Here is an 18089-nt window from a genome sequence, read left to right on the forward strand (position 1 = left end):
TGAGCCAAAGTAAAGGGTATAAGGCAGAGAGTACTTAGTTCTTTGGGGGACAGGATAATTCAAAATTAAAGACAACCTTGATATGTAATTGTGTATTTTGGAAATATCTGTGGCTTTGTGCATTTCATTTTGAGAAGTTTCTGATTTAACAATTTATTTTTATAACATGACATTACATGTTACATGAGATTATGGGCCACTGTGAAGTGCCTGAAACATGTAAGCAAACCCTGAATATATACCTGTTGTTTCTCTACGCCATTCCCTCTCCCACTTCTTTCCACCATTCTCCATATACTCGTGTGCTCACATACACATCTAATCAGACCTGCCGAAAAGAAGCTATAGAATTAGCTTGAGAGGAGGAAGACCATCTTCTTGGTTCTAATAGGATTGAGGAGATTGAGTTCGGCTCCCGGACTTCTCTCTACGTTACAACTGTTTGGTTCCTTCCTGCAGGACTGCACTCTGCTAACTGCTTATGCTTAGCACTCATCTCAGGGTTCTGCATCCATGGGTTTTACCAACCACGGGTCAAAAATATTTGGGAAAATAATTCCAGAAAGTTCCAAAAAGCAAAACTTGAACTTGCCATCCACTGGCCACTAGTTACATTGTACTTATACTTGTTTACATAGCATTTACATTGTATTCGGTATTATAAGTAATCTAGAGATGATTTAAACTATGTGAGAGGATGCGCACGCACTGTGCCATTTTACAGAAGAGAGTTTAGTCTCCAAGGATTTGGGTTTGGTGGGGGGCTAGTCGTGGAATCAGTTCCCGTCCACACTGTGGATATCACAGGATGACCGTACAGACTTTTGACTGTTTCTGTGGTAAAACAGAATGTTAAGGTTGAAAAACATTGGCCTGTTGCTAAAATTTATTAGTATCGTTTGTGTTGCTTTGATTCCTAATTAAATATTACTTTCCTAAAGTGGTCTAATTCATTTTATCTGTGGTTCTCCCTAGAAACAATTTCCTGAGGCTGTGTGTTCTTAAAGTTACCCAACAAAGTGAGAAGCATTTGGAGAAGATCCTAAATGTGGATGAGTTTGTGAAGAGAATTTTCTCTGTGATTCACAGTAATGACCCTGTAGCAAGAGCCATCACTCTCCGGTATATTCTGTCATGTCACTGAGTCACCGCAAGACTCTTTGAGTTGTATTTCTGTCGTACCTTTACTTCTCTTATTCTGAATATTAAGAATTCATTTTTGTTTTTCCTAGTAAGAGTCAATGAGAAAATATGGTAACCATCCCAATCTATAAATGCTTTAGAGCTAACCGTCTATGATAGTGTTTTGGTAACTTATGTTTGAGACACTCCTTTTGTGGGTAGATGTTCTGATCTGTTAACTCAAATGTAAGTATGGTTTAGCCTCATGCTTATTTTGAACTTTTACCTTTCTGACCTTGTTCTTCCTGTTTCATGTCTGTTTTCTATATTCATCCTTGGTTATGTGCTCATTTTTATATATGATAATTTATGTCTAGACTCCTTGGAGAATGCTAGGAACAACCACCTTAGTTTCTTCAGCATTTCCTTTTTTTTCTTGGCATTAAAAAAATGTTGGTAGAATTTCATTTTGTAAGCCTTAAAACCAGCTTGAACCATATCCTCTTTCTAGGTCTGTCATCTATGAAATTAAGTATGTGTAAGCTTTGGATTTTTAAAATTCACTTTCCTAAACTATACCTTCCTCTATTCTGATATGAGCCCCAGGGGACATCCTCTACTTCTCTTGATGTTGAGAGATTTGAAAATCATGATACCAGTAATTACTGATGTGGAAAAAAGACTGGGAAGTCTTACTTTTTTACTTTGTGGGTCTGCTTAATAGCAAAAATATTGGACTGTTAATGCTTTGCTAAAATGGACTTCTTTATACAACATTGAAAAATTGGCATTTTGACACTTTAGTAATTCAAAAGTTTCTTTTCCTGGGCTCTCTTTGGCACTTGGCATGTACTTCAAGGTAATTGTTAAAAAATTTTTGCTTGTATTAAATTAACCATGTTAATTTTTCTTACATGTTGAAGTATGGAAAAATGTTTACAAAATTTGAGTCACTGGTTTCTAAAATTGATACTTCATTAACCTGAGATTTATGGACTGACCTACAAACTTTAGTTTTGGTAAGCTTTGCCTATTTCTTCCTTTTCTGACCTTGAACTTACTGCATTTCCATTCTTTTTGGGTTTCTCTGTTTGTGTAGGATGTTGGGAAGCCTGGCATCAATAATTCCTGAGAGGAAGAATGCTCATCATAGTATTCGTCAGAGTCTGGATTCACATGATAATGTAGAAGTTGAAGCTGCTGTTTTTGCTGCTGCTAACTTCTCTGCACAGTCGAAGTAAGCCTAGGCCTTTTATAGTTTGGCTCCCCAAGAAGAGGTTTTGAAAGAATAGCTCATTTATATATGTAAACACTAAGGGATATAGAAAAATGTAAATGGCAAGATGTATTTTCCAAGGGTGTTTCTATCATGCTGGGAAAACAAGACTTAAATACATAAAACAGAAAAGTTAAGTACAGATGTTGGCATTAACTGTAAATGGAATTAAAGTTCCCAGGAGGACAGGATCAGCCTGGGATTAGAATAGTTGGGGAAGGCTTCATTGGGAAGCAAGAGCTTTGTCCATTGAGGTGTCTTCCCCAAACCTATACTGTCCTAATACTAAATTATTCCTTTCTTACTGTCTTCTCAAGTCTGGACAGTTTGACAGAGAAAATAACTGGAATTGAAACCAATTTTAACTTCTTTGGGGTATCATACTCTATTATCTTATAAAATAGTATTTCTGTCTCCATAAATGTATTATTTTTTGATGGAATATTGACCATAGTTTTATTAATGTGTTTGACTTACTGGATTATCCTCTCTAAAAAATAATACTATTCCTTTTACTGACTGATGTTGTTAAAGTAACACTGCTTTCTGGAGGGCATTTTTGTAATATGTATTTTGTACATCCCGTGGACCTAGAAAATCCACCTATGAGAATTTATCCTAAGGAGTCAGCAGTGTGCACTAATACTTACTTGCAAGGATGCTAGTTATAGGGTTATAATAACAAAAAAAAATTGGTAACAAATTCCAACCAGTGTGCCAATAAGATGAATAGGATCATACAGTGAAATACTATATCAGCTTTTATAACTAATGTATTTTAGAAATATATTTGAAAACAGGTTACATAATAGGTTATGTGATATTACAGGTTTATTTGAAAAGCAAGTGTTTATGGAATAGAAAAGAGACTAGGATATGTATCGAAATATTGTCTCTGAGTGAAGATACTATCTTATTTTTATTTTCTTTTTTACAAATTTCTATATATCCTTCTAGGAGCAAGTTTTGGTTTTATAATCAGGTGACTAATGAATTTCTTAAATTAAAAATAGCATTTATATTAAGAGCTTCTGCTAAATTTGGATAAGACTTGAAATAATTAATCACCAATGATCTTTCTATATAGTTTAATTATATACTTATTCATCTCTTCAGCTGCTCTTTTCAAACCTTGAGAATTCCAGGATTACTCATTGGAAAAGGAGATTAGAGAACATAAACTGTGTAGACTTTTATTTACTGATTGAAAGTAGTAGGTGTGACAGTAATTGAGGAAGAGAAATATCTAAGTAAAGACAATCCCTATTGGTGCTTTTGAAAATTGGCATTTTTTTTTCTTATTGAGAGTCATGCGTATTGCAAGAACTTTTTAAAAATTACTTTTATTGGTTAAGAGTTAATATCTAGTGAATGTTTATCCTCTGATCACCACTGTCAAGGTGTGAGTACTTTAAATCTGTCCAATTAAGTGTGTACTTTGAGTAGCTCTAAAAATAGTTTTCTAAATGTAGATGATAAATTTGAGATTTAGTATTGGAATTTGCTTATGGAAATCATTTTTGGCTCAGTTTTTCTCATGTGTTATTATCAGAAGCTAATTTTATCAGCTGTGGAATTTCTGTTCTATCTTGGAAAAGATTAAGTAACATAGGAACAACATGATTCTTCATTTATAGAATTGATGACCAGTAAACATTTAACAGTTTATGTAGAAGCAGTTTTTAACATACCAGGCTTTAATATGGTGTACTTGTGATTTGTGATGTTTAAACATACCAAATTAATGCAATAGTTAAGTCTGAAGTACTTATCGGAATGTACTAGAGTATGAAAATCAAGAAAATACACCGTTTCCAGATTAGCATTTACCATGGGAAGTCCCATGGGCAGAGGACCCTGGTGGGCTGCAGTCCGTGGGGTCACAAAGAGTCGGGCACGACTGAGCAACAGCATGCACGCGCACACGCGTGCGTGCACTTCCCTCAGAAACGATGACCTGGTTTGAGATCAGGTATCTCAACCAATACAGATGGATTTTTATCTTAGTGTCTTTATCAGTTTTGGATCTTAAACAAATTAGAGTAGTTGACCAAAAAAGGGCTTTAAAAACTGACTTAATCCTATTTCTACCTGTCTGCTACCGTAACCACATGTAACTTGTTCTGAGGGTGTGCGTGCTCAGTCATGTCCAGCTCTTTGTGACCTCATGGACTGTAGCCCGCCAGGCTCCTCTGTCCGTGAAATTTTCCAGGCAGGAAGACTTTAGCAGGTGGCCAGTTCCTTCTCCGGGGGATCTTCCTGACCCAGGAACTGAACCTGTTTCTTTTGAATCTCCTGCATTGGCAGGTGGATTCTTTACCACTGTACCACCAAAAAGGTTTTAATTGTTAAGAGCTAGTCTCAGAGGAGGAATTGCAAACCCAAACGACTTCAGGAACCTGGGAGGCGTTGTCAAGCAGAGTGGTGACCTCTAGTGGTGACTGGTGGACTGGAATGTGCACACCATCTGAAAGGGTGACTGCTCCTGGGTACCAGCTGACCGTGATGGTGCAGGACCATGACCAGTGTTGTCAGATCTGAATTTGGGGTGGGAAAAAGCTGGAGAATCAGATTATTCTGTAGTCTCAGCGAATGAGACTATATATTCTTACCATATTTTTAATGCTGACATTAAGAGTTTTTAAAAATATTATTAGACCTAAAAAAAAGGAAACTACAGGCTTCAAACTTGCAGTTTATTGACCCTAGAGGCCTGTAACAGATTTTAAACTTTGCATTTGTTAAAAAAAAAGTTATTATATAGTTAAGAAATACTTAGTGAATATCCATCATGTCCAGACTCTATTCCAAGCACCAGGAATACAGGAGTGGAAAAGATGAATGCTCTGTTGCTATGTAAACCCACAATAGTTTCAGCTGCTCATTAATGTTACAGAAAAATAAAGTTGTTTTTATCGTCATGATGATGACCTAAGTAAGTTCCTTGGGTAGAGTGATCGGGGATAGCCTCCCTGAAGAGGTAGCATTTGAACTGAAACAGTCCTGAAGAAGAGACAGCCATCTGGAGGAAGGATATTCCAAACAGAAGGAATAACAAATACAAGAGCACTCTGAAATGTGAACAGGTCATCTATAGATACCTAATATACCTCTTGCCTTGTACTCAAAAGACATTTACAGCTTACTTTTTCTTATTGAATATAAGGCTGATATCAGAGCAGTAAGTTTCAAACTATTTGGTATCAGAATCTCTTTACACTCTTCAGCATTATTGAAGTCCTCAAAGAGCTTTTTTTGTTTATACAGATTACATCGATTGATATTTACTGTATTAGAGATGAAAATGCCTAAACTTAACATATATTATTAATTCATTTAAAGAATAACAAACTCCTAATGTGTTGACACAAAAATATCTTTATGAAAATATTTTTCCAAAACAAAAATCAATTTTGTGGGAAGAGGGACATTGTTTTTTACATTTTGACATATCTCTCTAATGTCGGGCTGGATTGTCACAGCTGGTTCTGCATTCACCATTTCTTTTGCAATGTGTTGTTTTGGTTAAAGTATATGAAAAAATGCCAGCCTCACACAGATAGTTGAAAAAGAGAGGAGTATTTTTAAAGGTTTTATAGGTAATTATGGATATTTTTCCTTGATCTCTCACAGAACTAGAAAATTTTTGGTTCATAAAAGTTAGTTGCAATGTGAACTCTAAAACCGTATCAGTGAACATGTACTATTACATTGAAATCCATTGGCATCCCTTACCTTGTATGGTTTTATAACTTAGACATTGGTCTTTTGGGAAATATTGGTTCACTCTGTTAATGCAGGTCTACCAAATGTTGACCGTTTCCATTGTAAAATATCAAAGGATCATATTGTTAAATATCAAAGGATCATATTTGTTGTTATCTCCACTGATCTCATCAGTAAAGGCTTTAAATATTAAGTGTCAAGCTCATGGTGACAGATACAAGTTTTCTGAAGTGCTAGTTTTTGTTTAGAAGCTAGGATTGGCAAAAAATTTACCCAGTTATTTTTCTTAAAGTTACATGCTTACTTTATTTATCTTTTCAGAAGATACCTGCAAATAACCATTTCTGAGTAGTTATGGAGTTTCATGAAAAAATGGCTAGTTCATCTCATGACTCTAAGGACTGTATGGTGCTTACCCTGCAGACAGCCACTGTGTACTTGACGTGTGCTTTTCACTTTGTCAGAGAATGTTAAAATAATACTTAATGGCAGAAAATATTTTATATAGACATCCACTGAACTGCAGAGCGAAAGTATTTCATGCCTTATGTGTCATGAATCATGACTGAAAGAACCAAGTTTGATCTGTATCATCTTTTCTTACATATTATATAATGTTTTATCCCAAACATTCATGTTACAGATAACTTTTGCAACATTCAGTGTTATTTCAGTTGCAACAGACTCAAAAGCAACACCTTAGAAAATACTTTTCAGATATACAATATTTTGAAAATGGCTACTTTTAAAATTATTTATTTATTTATTTAATTGAAGTATACTTGATTAACAATGTTATTTTTAGGTATACAGCAGAGTATTCAATTATACATATATATATATTTTTAATATTCTTTTCCCATATAGGTTATTATAAAATATTAAATATAGTCCCCTGTGCTATATAGTAGGTCCTATTGGTTGTCTAGTTTATATTTAGTGGTGTATGTATGTTAAACCCTAACTTCTAATTTATCCCTCTTCCCCCCTTCCCCTTGGTGACTACAAATCTGTTTTCTATGTCTGTGGGTCTATCTCTGTTTTGTAAATAAGTTCATTTCTATCATTTTTTTTTATCCCACATATAAGTGATATCATAAGGTGTTTGTGTTAATCTGGCTTATTTCATTGGGTATGATAATCTCTGGGTTCATCCATGTTGCTGCACATGGCATTATTTCTTCTTTTTGTGGCTGAGTTATGTTCCATTGTATTTATATACCACGTCTTCTTCATCTATTCATCTGTTGATGGACATTTAGGTTACTTCCATGTCTTGGCTATTGTAAATAGTGCTGCAGTCAACAGTGAGGTGCATGTATTTATTCAAGTTATGTTTTTCTCTGAGTGTGTGCCCAGTGGTGGGATTACAGGATCACATGGTAGCTCTGGTTTTAGTTTTTTAGGGAACCTCCATACTGGTTTCCAGAGTAGCTGCACCAATTTACCTTCCCACTACCCACGGAGGTGGGTTCCCTTTCCTCCACACCCTCTCCAGCATTTATTATTTGTAGATTTTTTGATAAATGGCTGTTCTGACTGGTGTGGGGTGATACCTCATTGTATTATCGTTTTGCTTTGCACTTCTGATAATTAGTGATGAGGGGCATCTTTTCATGTGCCTTTTGGCCATCTGTAGTTGTTCTTTCTTCTTTGGAGAAATGTCTATTTAGATGTTCTGCCCAGTTTTTTTGATTGAGTTTTTTGTTTTTCGATATTGAGCTGTATGAGTTGCTTGTGTATTTTGAAGGTTTTATCTGTCGTCTGTTGCATCGTTTGTGAGTATTTTCTCCCGTTCTGTAGGTTGTCTTTGTGTTTTGCTTATGGTCTCCTCTGCTGTGCAGAAGCTCATTGTTTATTTTTGTTTTTACTTCCATCTTGCTGGCAGACAGATCCAAAAAGATATTACTGCAATTTATGTCAAAGAGCATTCTGCCTGTTTTCCTCTAGGAGTTTTATGGTATCTGGTCTTACATTTAGGTCTTTAATCTAAAAATGGCCACTTTAAAATAATTTGGCTCTACCCATATTTCCCACTGCATTTCTACTACTTCATACTTACTCTGTTTTTTTAAAATTCAGAATATTTAGTGTATATTTTATTGCTTATATAAATGATTAGCTTGTGTATTAAAAGCTTTTCTTAATTAAAAGTGTGTCCTAAAACACTGTAGACTGAGATAGTAACCTTAAGTATTTCAGACAGTGTCATTCAGTAATGAAATTGCAACAGTACTCATAAATCAGAACATCTTTCCTTGAAGATCATATGGGAACAGTGTTGGCATAAGCCCACTTGCTTTGTGGGGTTTTGGTTTTGGTTGCATTCTTTCCTCATCCCCAGGACCTGACCTTAGGAATGTTAGTTATGACTTGGAATATTGCATTTCTCCTGTGCTGATTGTGTTCTATAAAAGTCCTTAGAAAACCGAAGCAAATTTAATTTTTTTGGTTTTAAAGATTATACTGTTTTCTCTTTCCAAAGGGATTTTGCTGTAGGAATCTGTAACAAAATCAGTGAAATGATTCAAGGTATGTATTCTTCATTTGGTGTTACGAAGTGACTTAATGGTATTCATATTAATAATAGCTGCTAACATTCGTTAAGTACTTACTATGTGCTAATCACTGTTCATTCATTTATTCACCCAAATAATGTTTATTAGGTGTCTTCTAAATGCCAGAACCATTCTAGGAGCTTAGGATGCAGCGCTACACAAGACAGAGCCCTTGCCCTCGTGTAGTCTGCGTTCGAACGGTGGAAGGAGTGGGGGTAGCAATAGATGAGTAAATTTATGACATACCAGGTGCTATGGAAAAAAGGTGAGGTGAGAAGGATAGTCCCTAGAGTCGATGGCAGGATGGAAGGGGAGATCTTTCTGTTTTATATCTGTTGATCAAGGAAGACTTCTGATCAAGTTGATACTTGAGTAAGAAATGCATATTTTTAGGGGGAAAACATTCTGACCTGGGGGAAAGCTCAGGGACTCTCTTCACTCTGCTAATATGCCTCCAGTATCTTCCAGTTGCAACTAAACCCAAATCCAAATTGCTTACTGTAGCCTACAAAGCCTTATTCTAATCTCATCTTCCATACTGTGCTTCCCATGTATTACCTCATTTACCCTCATCATAGTCATAAAACAAAGCTCTGGGGTTACAGCATTGCACAACTCTAGGGAACACGACCTGCTTTGTATTTTTCTAAATGGCGTGTCTTTGTATTGTGTAATTTGGCAGACTTGGATAGGTAATACTCTTACTTCTTTTATGGAAAAGGAAATGGAGCCGTAATAAGATCACTTAGTTGAAGACCAAGATACAGTGATTGAGCTTTGTCCGGTTCCCCTTTATTCCTCTGTCTTTCCCCGCTACCCGCAGAGAAAGGCTGCCCTGCGGAAAGCCCTCGTTAGAAGGCAGCATCACTCATTCATTGAGCAGGGTTTTGCTGACCACCTGCTGTATGAGACAGCATCTCAGCAGCAAACATGTCACGCTTGAACTGCAGTAATTCAAGTAGGGTTTAATGAAGGAGCCATTTACAAAGGTGTGGGCAGAGTATACTAGAGGGGACGATGTCCTGCACCGTCTGAGGTGCGGGGGAAGGAGTGCTTATCAGAACCTGGAGTCACATCAAGAAGGCCGCTTTGGAATACTGACCTTCAGGGTGATGCAACTTGATGTGACCCCCGTAGAGGAGCCAAAGAATAAATACGCTGACCCGACATGAACTTCCCATCTGCTGGGGCTCTCCACACAGACAGGGTAGATAGCAAGGGAGCTGATGAAAGCTGTACAGGTAGGCCTCCTAGGATGCTGGAGGATTTTGTATAACATGAGTGCTGTGTATATATGAATATAGATACAGTCATATGTAGAAATCCATTAATGTGCATGTTTAAGATTCATTTTTGTTCCTTTGGTTTCATGTATACAAAGTTAAAGTAAATAAACAGGAATTAGGTACAGAGAGAAAGGGAGAAAAGCAATGGGGTAGGAATGGGAGTGGGCTTCCCTCGTGGCTTAGATGGTAGAGAATCCACCTGCAGTGTGGGAGACCTGGGTTCAGTCCCTAGGTTGGGAAGATCCCTTGGCGGAGGGCATGGAAATACTGGGGCCACTCCAGTATTCTTGCCTGGAGAATCTCCTTGGACAGAGGAGCCTGAAGGGCTAACGTCCATGGGGTCACAAAGAGTTAGACACGACTGAGCAGCTAAGCACAGCCCAGAAATGGGGGCAAGGTAGAGGAAGATTGGAGCCCAGCACACAGAAGCGGCAGGTGAGTCTGAGGAATAAATACCCTTACATTTTAAGCTGCTTGTGTTTCTGCGAAGTAAAATTTTGAGTCTCCCTAAACAGAACTTAGCAACTAAACAACAACAAAACCTCCAGTAAAGGTGTCTATAAACACAAAGAATCCTCTGATTGCTGGACTGAGAATAGGCTTGCAGAGACAGGAGTCTTACTCGAGACAGGAGTCTGCCATGGGGAAGCTCTTAAGTAGAGACCATACTTAGGAAACATAGCAATGATCCGGTCAGGAGATAGTGGTAGAAATGAACCAGTGTACAGCAGTGAAGATGGGAAGACTGTCAGATTTGGTTTGTATGTTGAAGATAGAAACCAACAAGATTTGTTAATAAATTTGGATGTGAATGTGAGAGAAATAAGAGAATCAGGAAAGACTCCAGGGTCTGAGGAGCTGTGATGATGGAGCTGTCATATCTTGAAACGGGGAAATTTTTGCATGGGCAGTCTCATAGTAAAGATCAGAAGTTCTCTTTGGGCCCTGTTAAGCATAAAGTACTTCTGAGATATCCCATTGGTGATGACCAGAAGGTAATGGGACATATGCATCTGAAATTCAGGGGGTAGGAATGAGTGGGGGAGGCAGTCTTTAAAAGCAAATAGCTGATTACAGAAGCCATGGGATTATATCAGCTCACTCAGGGAAAGTACATAGGATAAGAAGATAATTTATTAGCAACCCCAAGGAAGACCAGAAATTAAAGTGTGGGTAAAAGAGGAGAATACAAAGAGATTGAGAAAGGACAGCCAGAGGAAGGACAAAAACCAGGAAGAGTGAAAAAGCAAAAGCCATTGAGAAAGAGTTCAAAGATAGAATGGTCTTGCAAATGCATTCAGTAACTTAAGGATCAAAACAGTCATAACACAGGCCTGATCTGACCCTGCACAGAGAAAACCAGGGAGTAAATACTCTGACCTCATTCTTCTCTCTCGCATCTCCTGGGGGTGCTCTGCTTTGGCTAAATTTGAAGAGAGGCCAAACAGTAAGGGCGTCAGTTGATGTAACCCACTGTTGGATGTTGAAATGGCATCATATATTCACACTAACAGTTACTCACTGTGGCAAAAAGCACTCATCAGCAGAGATAAATTAGCTTTTGGCATATAAATAGGACATAAGTAGGACATTATGATTGACAGTTTTTTGTTTACTATCACCGTTAAACCATGCTATAGAAGCAAAGACTTTCTGTTTATTTAGCTCCAGTGTTGACAAGGAAAGATGGTTTGGAATCAGTCCTCAATGAGATTCCAGCTGTGTATGCTGTAAAGAAAGGCAATGCTACACAAAGTTCAGAGAACTTTGCAAGTGCTCCATACATAAGTGTGTTCACATCCTGATCTTGACTTAGTGTTGAAGGAAATAATTAAAATTGTAAATATAACAGGTTATTGCCATTGAGTTTGTGATTATGCATGTGTATATATGTTCATGGATATGTATATGTTTTGGTATGCTATGGGAAGAAAGAAGCTGCAAATATGACTGCTTTCTACTGTGCCTTTTAAGGATATTTTCTACTATCAGCCTGTATGCTACTGCTGCTGCTGCTAAGTCACTTCAGTCGTGTCCGACTCTGTGCGATCCCATAGACGGCAGCCCACCAGGCTCCACCGTCCCTGGGGTTCTCCAGGCAAGAGTACTGGAGTGAGTTGCCATTTTCTTCTCCAGTCGGCCGGTATAATCACCCCCAAATTAAGATAAATACTTTAAAAACTATTGAACTTGATTACCTCTAATATAATATTACATAAACATAATATATATAAGCATAATATGAATTTAAACATACCACCAGTGTACTGTTGGGGCCTCCTGGTGGCTCAGGTGGTAAAGAATTCACCTGCAATGTGTTTGTGTTCCTTTGGTTTTATCTGTACAAAATTAAAGTATATAAACAGGAATTAGGAGGGACAGGACTTCCTTGACAGCTTAGTTGGTAAGTAATCCGCCTGCCATGCAAGAGACCCTGGTTTGATTCCTGGGTCAGGAAGATCTGCTGGAGAAGGGATAGGCTTCCGACTCCAGTATCCTTGGGCTTCCCTTGTGGCTCAGCTGGTAAAGAATCCGCCTGCAGTGTGGGAGACCTGGGTTGGATCTCTGGGTCAGGAAGATCCCCTGGAGAAGGGAAGGGCTACCCACTCTAGTATTCTGGCCTGGAGAATTCCATGGACTGTATAGTCCATGGGGTCGCAAAGAGTTGGGGCACCACTGAGCTACTTTCACCTTCACTCTCAGGAGGTACAGAGAGAAAGGGAGAAAAGCGCAGGGTAGGAACTGGGACAGGCTTCCCTGGTAGCTCAGGCAGCAGAGAATCCGCCTGCAGTGCAGGCCTGGGTTCAGCCCCTAGGTTGGGATGATCCCCTGGCAGAGGGCATGGCAATACTGGAGGGCCCACTCCAGTGGGTTCTATCCCTGGGTCAGGAAGATCCCCTGGAAAAGGGAATGGCAACCCACTCCAATATTCTTACCGGGAGAAATCCTATAGACGGAGGAGTCTGGTGGGCTACAGTCCTTGGGATCGCAAAGAATCAGACATAACTGAGCGACTAACGATTGAGTGTGTTACTTGCTTTTAAATAGTCATTTTGCTAATGGAATCAGACCTTTTGAATGTGAGATATTATCCAGGATGACAGTCAGAAACCTCTTAAGCATTCTTTCTGTGTCCAGGTCTGGCCACGCCAGTAGACCTGAAGCTGAAGTTGATCCCCATCCTGCAGCACATGCACCATGATGCCATCCTGGCGTCCAGCGCACGTCAGCTCCTACAGCAGCTGGTCACCGCCTATCCTTCCACCAAGATGGTGATTGTCTCTTTGCACACTTTCACTCTGCTTGCAGCTTCATCTTTGGTTGATACGCCTAAGCAGGTAATTTCAGTTTTCTTTAAACTTCCTTTTTCTTCAGTAAACTTGCCTGTTAAGTGCTATATGCTAAAAAATAAGTAGTGTGTAAGTTTTCATAGTATTGAGATCCCTTTCTCTGATAAAGGTCACAGAAAGTTTAATTTCCTTTTGCTTGCTCTTTTCCCTCTTTGTATTCACCGTGTTGATTCTTGGGAGTCTTGTGAAGAAAGAGGTGGAGGTGAGGGTACAGAGCAGAGCACGGAGTTGGTGCGGCGGGCAGGAAGGTTTGAGTTGTAGTCACAGTGCTGATTCTCGGGAGTCTTATAAAAATTAAATGAGGTGGAGGTGAGAGTTCAGAGCATGGAGTTGGTGGGCGGAAAAAAGAAGAGTTGATATGTTTAAGGCCAGGTCTTGTGCTCGAACCTTACAAGTTAAGTGAAGGTATATTTTTGTACAAGAGGAGAAAAGCCCAAACATGGGTACATAGTGAACAAATGACAGGGCTGTAATTTGAAATGAGCCCTGTCTCAAACCTGAAAGTTTCACGAAACTACACTGCATCCCTAATGATAATTTCAGTGATGGTGTTACTCACGGAGTGACTGATTTTCTTTATAGATTCAGCTTTTATTGCAGTATTTGAAGAATGACCCTAGGAAAGCAGTAAAGAGACTTGCTATTCAAGATCTGAAATTACTTGCCAATAAAACACCACATACTTGGAGTAGAGAAAACATTCAGGTATGTAGAACTTCAAGCATCATTATTTTATATAGAAAAATAATATGATGTTGTCATAGATCAAAGTGTTTCAATTTACATTTTTATGTTATTTTTGTCATCTTAAGTATTTGAATATGGAAAATTTCTAAGTATTGTTGATATTAATGGCAGAAGTTAGAACTAGCAAAGTAAATATATAAAAATTCTTTATTATTTTCCCTTTACTTTCTTCCTAATTTTATTGAAATATAATTGACACACAGCACTAAGTTTAAGGTATACAGCATAACAATTTAACTTAGAACATCGTAAAGTGATTATCTCACTAAGTTTAGTGAACATCCATTTGTGTCTATCTCATATAGACTCAAAATTAAAGAAAAATTTTTTTAGATTTACTTTCTTAACTAATTTCATATATAACTTACAGCAGTGTTCATTATATTAACCATGTTGTACATCACATCCCTAGTACTTACCTATCTTATAAATGAAAGTTTGTGCCTTTTGACTGCCTTCATCCAACTACTGTCTGTCTCTGGTAACCACAGATGTCATCTCTTTTTCTGAGTGAGTTTGTATGTTTGTTTGTTTTCTTGCTTTTGATGTGTAATTGAGCTATAACACTGTTAGTTCCTGTTAAGCAATGCAGTCGCTTTTTCCTATACATTTCAAAATGATCACCATGAGAAGTCTAGTTGTGATATGTCCCCATGCAAAGATGTTGCCTAGTGACTGGAAAGCTTATATCCTTTAATGCTTAGATTTGTTGTAGTTCATTAGACTTCTCCCTTAGTTTCTTTTCTAATTGTCCCAGAGCAGCGCCGTGACTAATTGAGAAGCCCCGTTAAGTTGTTTATTTTATTCCTGTGTCCTTTACTCAATTTAGGGAGAATGGTTTTGGTGCTGACTATGATTTATTAGAGAAGAGGTAAAGCTTATTTCTCCTTTTCACACAGAGGATAAGACAGTCTTAAGTTTTCTTTTGTAAATGCAAGAGAAGATCTTAATCTTTAGACTTTTAATGTGAAATCTTTTATAGCATTTGTAGCATTTCTTAGGTTACATTGATGTTTAATATTTTTCTCAAGGTAGAACCCTATTTTTTTACCCATTACTGATAATGTACCACTTTTTAAAAAATGCTGCTTAAAGTGAAACGGAAAATTGTTAAATTCAATCTTTGTTTTCATGGATTTTATTATTTCTTGGTATTCTCATAGCTACAGTGTAGCAAAAACCTCTGAATTTCAGATTATGAAAACTCAGCTGCTCTTTTTTTTCTTAGTTTGTTTTTTGCAATTTTCTAAACATGTCTCAGTGGGCTTCCCAGGTGGCACTTGTGGTACAGAATCTGCCTGCCAATGCAGGAGACATAAGAGACGGTGGTTCCATCCCTGGGTCAGGAAGATCCCCTGGAGAAGGGATGGCTACCCACTTCAGTATTCTTGGGCTTCCCTGGTGGCTCAGCTCGTAAAGAATTCGCCTGCAATGCAGGAGACCTGGGTTCCATCCCTGGGTTGGGAAGATCCCCCCAAGAAAGAAATGGCAACCCACTCCAGTATTTTTGCCGGAAAAATCCCATGGACAGAAGAGCCTGACAGGCTGCAGTCCATGAGGCTGCAAGAAGTCAGACACGACTGAGCATCTAAGCCAAACATGTTTTAGTATAATATGATTGATAGTTGCAAATATCCCAAGAGATGAGGACAGTTATTAGTAGTTGCACTTAATAGATGAGCAAATTAGGATTCAGAGAGACTTAATATGCTTAAGAGAGCTTCTTAAGAGGGCTTAATTAGGAATTTAATTAAGAGAGCTCTGTCCTCTGGTGCTTTTTTCCTACTAAACAGGAAGCCACTTTAGGGAACCAGACCCAGTGAAAGCACTGTTTTATTCCATCTCATTTCTTTCCTTATTGTGAATAAACCGCACACACACACTTGTGCAATGTATATTTAATAGTTTAAATAATAATTGTAAGCCAGAGCCCATGGAGTCTCCGTCAGCTAGAGATAGAAGACTGGGAATCACAGGACCCTGCTTTCTGCTCGCACATGCTTCTCCCTGATCAGAGCCTTAATACCACGCAGAGGAAACCACTCTGGACTTTTTGCTCTTCATAGTTTTACCATCTATGCCTCCCTAAAAATACACTGTTTAGTTTTGTGTTTACTGCTTTTGATCAACATGGTACTGATGAGACTCATCCACGTGGCTGCATGTTTTTTTCCTTTCATTGCTATTCCGGTGTCCCTTGATGTCATTGGGGGATTGGGTCTAGTACTCCCTACTGGATACCATACTCCTCAGATGCTCAAATTCTTTGTATAAAATGAAACAGTTTTTGCATATACCTATGTATATCCTCCTATATACCATAAATCTAATCTCTAGATTACTCAGAATGCCTAATGCAGTGTAAATGCTCTGTAAGTAAATACTGTGTAAATAAAATCTAAATGCAGTGTAAATAGTTGTCCTTTCCACGCCCTGAAGTGGTTAAGAGCTTTGACATAAAAATTTTTTGTCTTTTGAGGGTTTAGCTTTATAAGGGCCATAAATCAGTCTGAACCTGGGCCTTCTTCCAGGGATAGCATTTTGAGAATATTTCCTATTCCTTACATGGTTGTGGCCCTGTTGAAGTTTTCTAGCTCTTCTTGAATCAATCTTGATAATTTTTTTTTCATTTAATTTTTTTTTGCAGATTCATTAGTATCAACAGGAAAACCTTTATAATTTGTAGTATGTATTTAAAATTTTATCTTTATTTTATTCTTACTATTGTGTTTATGTTTCCCTTTTCTTTATTAAACTTGTCAGCAGCATGGCTTTCTTATGCTTCAGGTGTTTGGTACATTAATTTTTATTCTTCTGTTTAATAATGGAAGCACTGAAGGCTATTAATTTTCATCTTAGTGCAGGTTGGTCACATTCCATAAATTGCAACTTTTAGTGTTCCACTTGCCATTAATTTGAAGTATACTTTTCAGATTTACTGTAGTATAATTTACTCACTGAAACTTTCCCAGGTATACAGTTCTAGATATGCAGTTCAAGTTTTGATAAATCTATACAGTTGTGTAACCACCACCACAGTTGTGATATAGAACATTTTTCAGATCACTCCAAAGTTTCTTCAGGCCCCTCTGTAGTTCAGTTTTTCGCCTAACTCCTGACTGCCACTGAACAAATTTCTATCCCTATGAGTTTGCCTTTCCAAAATCTAAATGGATTTATATAATATGTAGCCTTTTGGGTATGGTTTCTTTGGCCTAGCATAATGCTTAACATCATTCATCCATATTGTTACGTGAATAGTTAGTGCATTTCTTTTTACTGCCAAGTAGTATCCCAGTATATGAACCACAGTTTATCTGTTCACAACTTGGTGGACATTTAAATTGTTTCCAATTTTTTTCTATTATAAATAAAATTCCTGTTGTACAGACCTTTGTAGGACATTATTTGAGTAAGTACCTAGGAGTAGAATTGCTGGATTGTGTGGTAAATGTATGTTTAACTTCGTAAGAAGCTGCCATATTGTTTCCTGTGATGGCTGCACCATCTGAAGTAGTCACCGGCAGTGTGTGAGTTGTGGTTCTGTATCCTTGCTTGCACTTCCTATTGTATGGTTCTGTAGTTGTAGCCATTTGAATAATTGTGTAGTGGTATCCCATTGTGGTTTTAATTTGCATTTCCCTAGTGACAAGGGGTGTTCAACCTTTTAGGCTTGTTATCACCAGATTTCTTTGGTGAAGTGCGTATTCTAGTCTTTTATGCTGTTTTTTTTTTTTTTTTTAGGTTTTCTTCTTGTTACTGAGTTCTCTTTATGTTCTAGATACAAATTCTTTATCAGATGTATATTTTGTAAATATTTCCTGCCAGTATGTGCCTTTAATGCAGTGCCTTTTAAATTTTTTATTGTGGTAAAAGTCACATAATATAAAAGCTACTGTTTTAACCATATTTAACTGTACAGTTCAGTGGCATTAGGTACATTCACACTTCTGTGCAACTATCGCGGTCATCCGTCTCCTGAAGTTTTCACCTTTGTAACTGCATCTTTAATATAAGTATCTTT

At 37.7% G+C, this 18089-nt stretch overlaps 1 protein-coding gene across 5 annotated transcripts in view; it reads left to right on the forward strand.

Annotated features, from left to right (window-relative positions):
* INTS7 (integrator complex subunit 7) overlaps positions 1 to 18089 on the forward strand; it is an 86241-nt gene that overhangs the window by 14954 nt on the left and 53198 nt on the right. For 4 of the 5 annotated variants that reach the window (XM_061161006.1, XM_061161008.1, XM_061161003.1 and 1 more), the window contains 5 exons: positions 976 to 1122; positions 2222 to 2359; positions 8610 to 8656; positions 13107 to 13306; positions 13901 to 14023. In XM_061161006.1, coding sequence (XP_061016989.1) covers positions 976 to 1122; positions 2222 to 2359; positions 8610 to 8656; positions 13107 to 13306; positions 13901 to 14023 — 655 coding nt within the window. Of the gene's footprint in view, positions 1 to 975; positions 1123 to 1219; positions 2142 to 2221; positions 2360 to 8609; positions 8657 to 13106; positions 13307 to 13900; positions 14024 to 18089 lie in introns of those variants that run through there. The other variant, XM_061161005.1, reaches the window with a different exon arrangement.

The sequence above is a fragment of the Dama dama genome, chromosome 14 (assembly GCF_033118175.1).
Source record: "Dama dama isolate Ldn47 chromosome 14, ASM3311817v1, whole genome shotgun sequence".
In the NCBI taxonomy this organism is placed as follows: domain Eukaryota; kingdom Metazoa; phylum Chordata; class Mammalia; order Artiodactyla; family Cervidae; genus Dama; species Dama dama.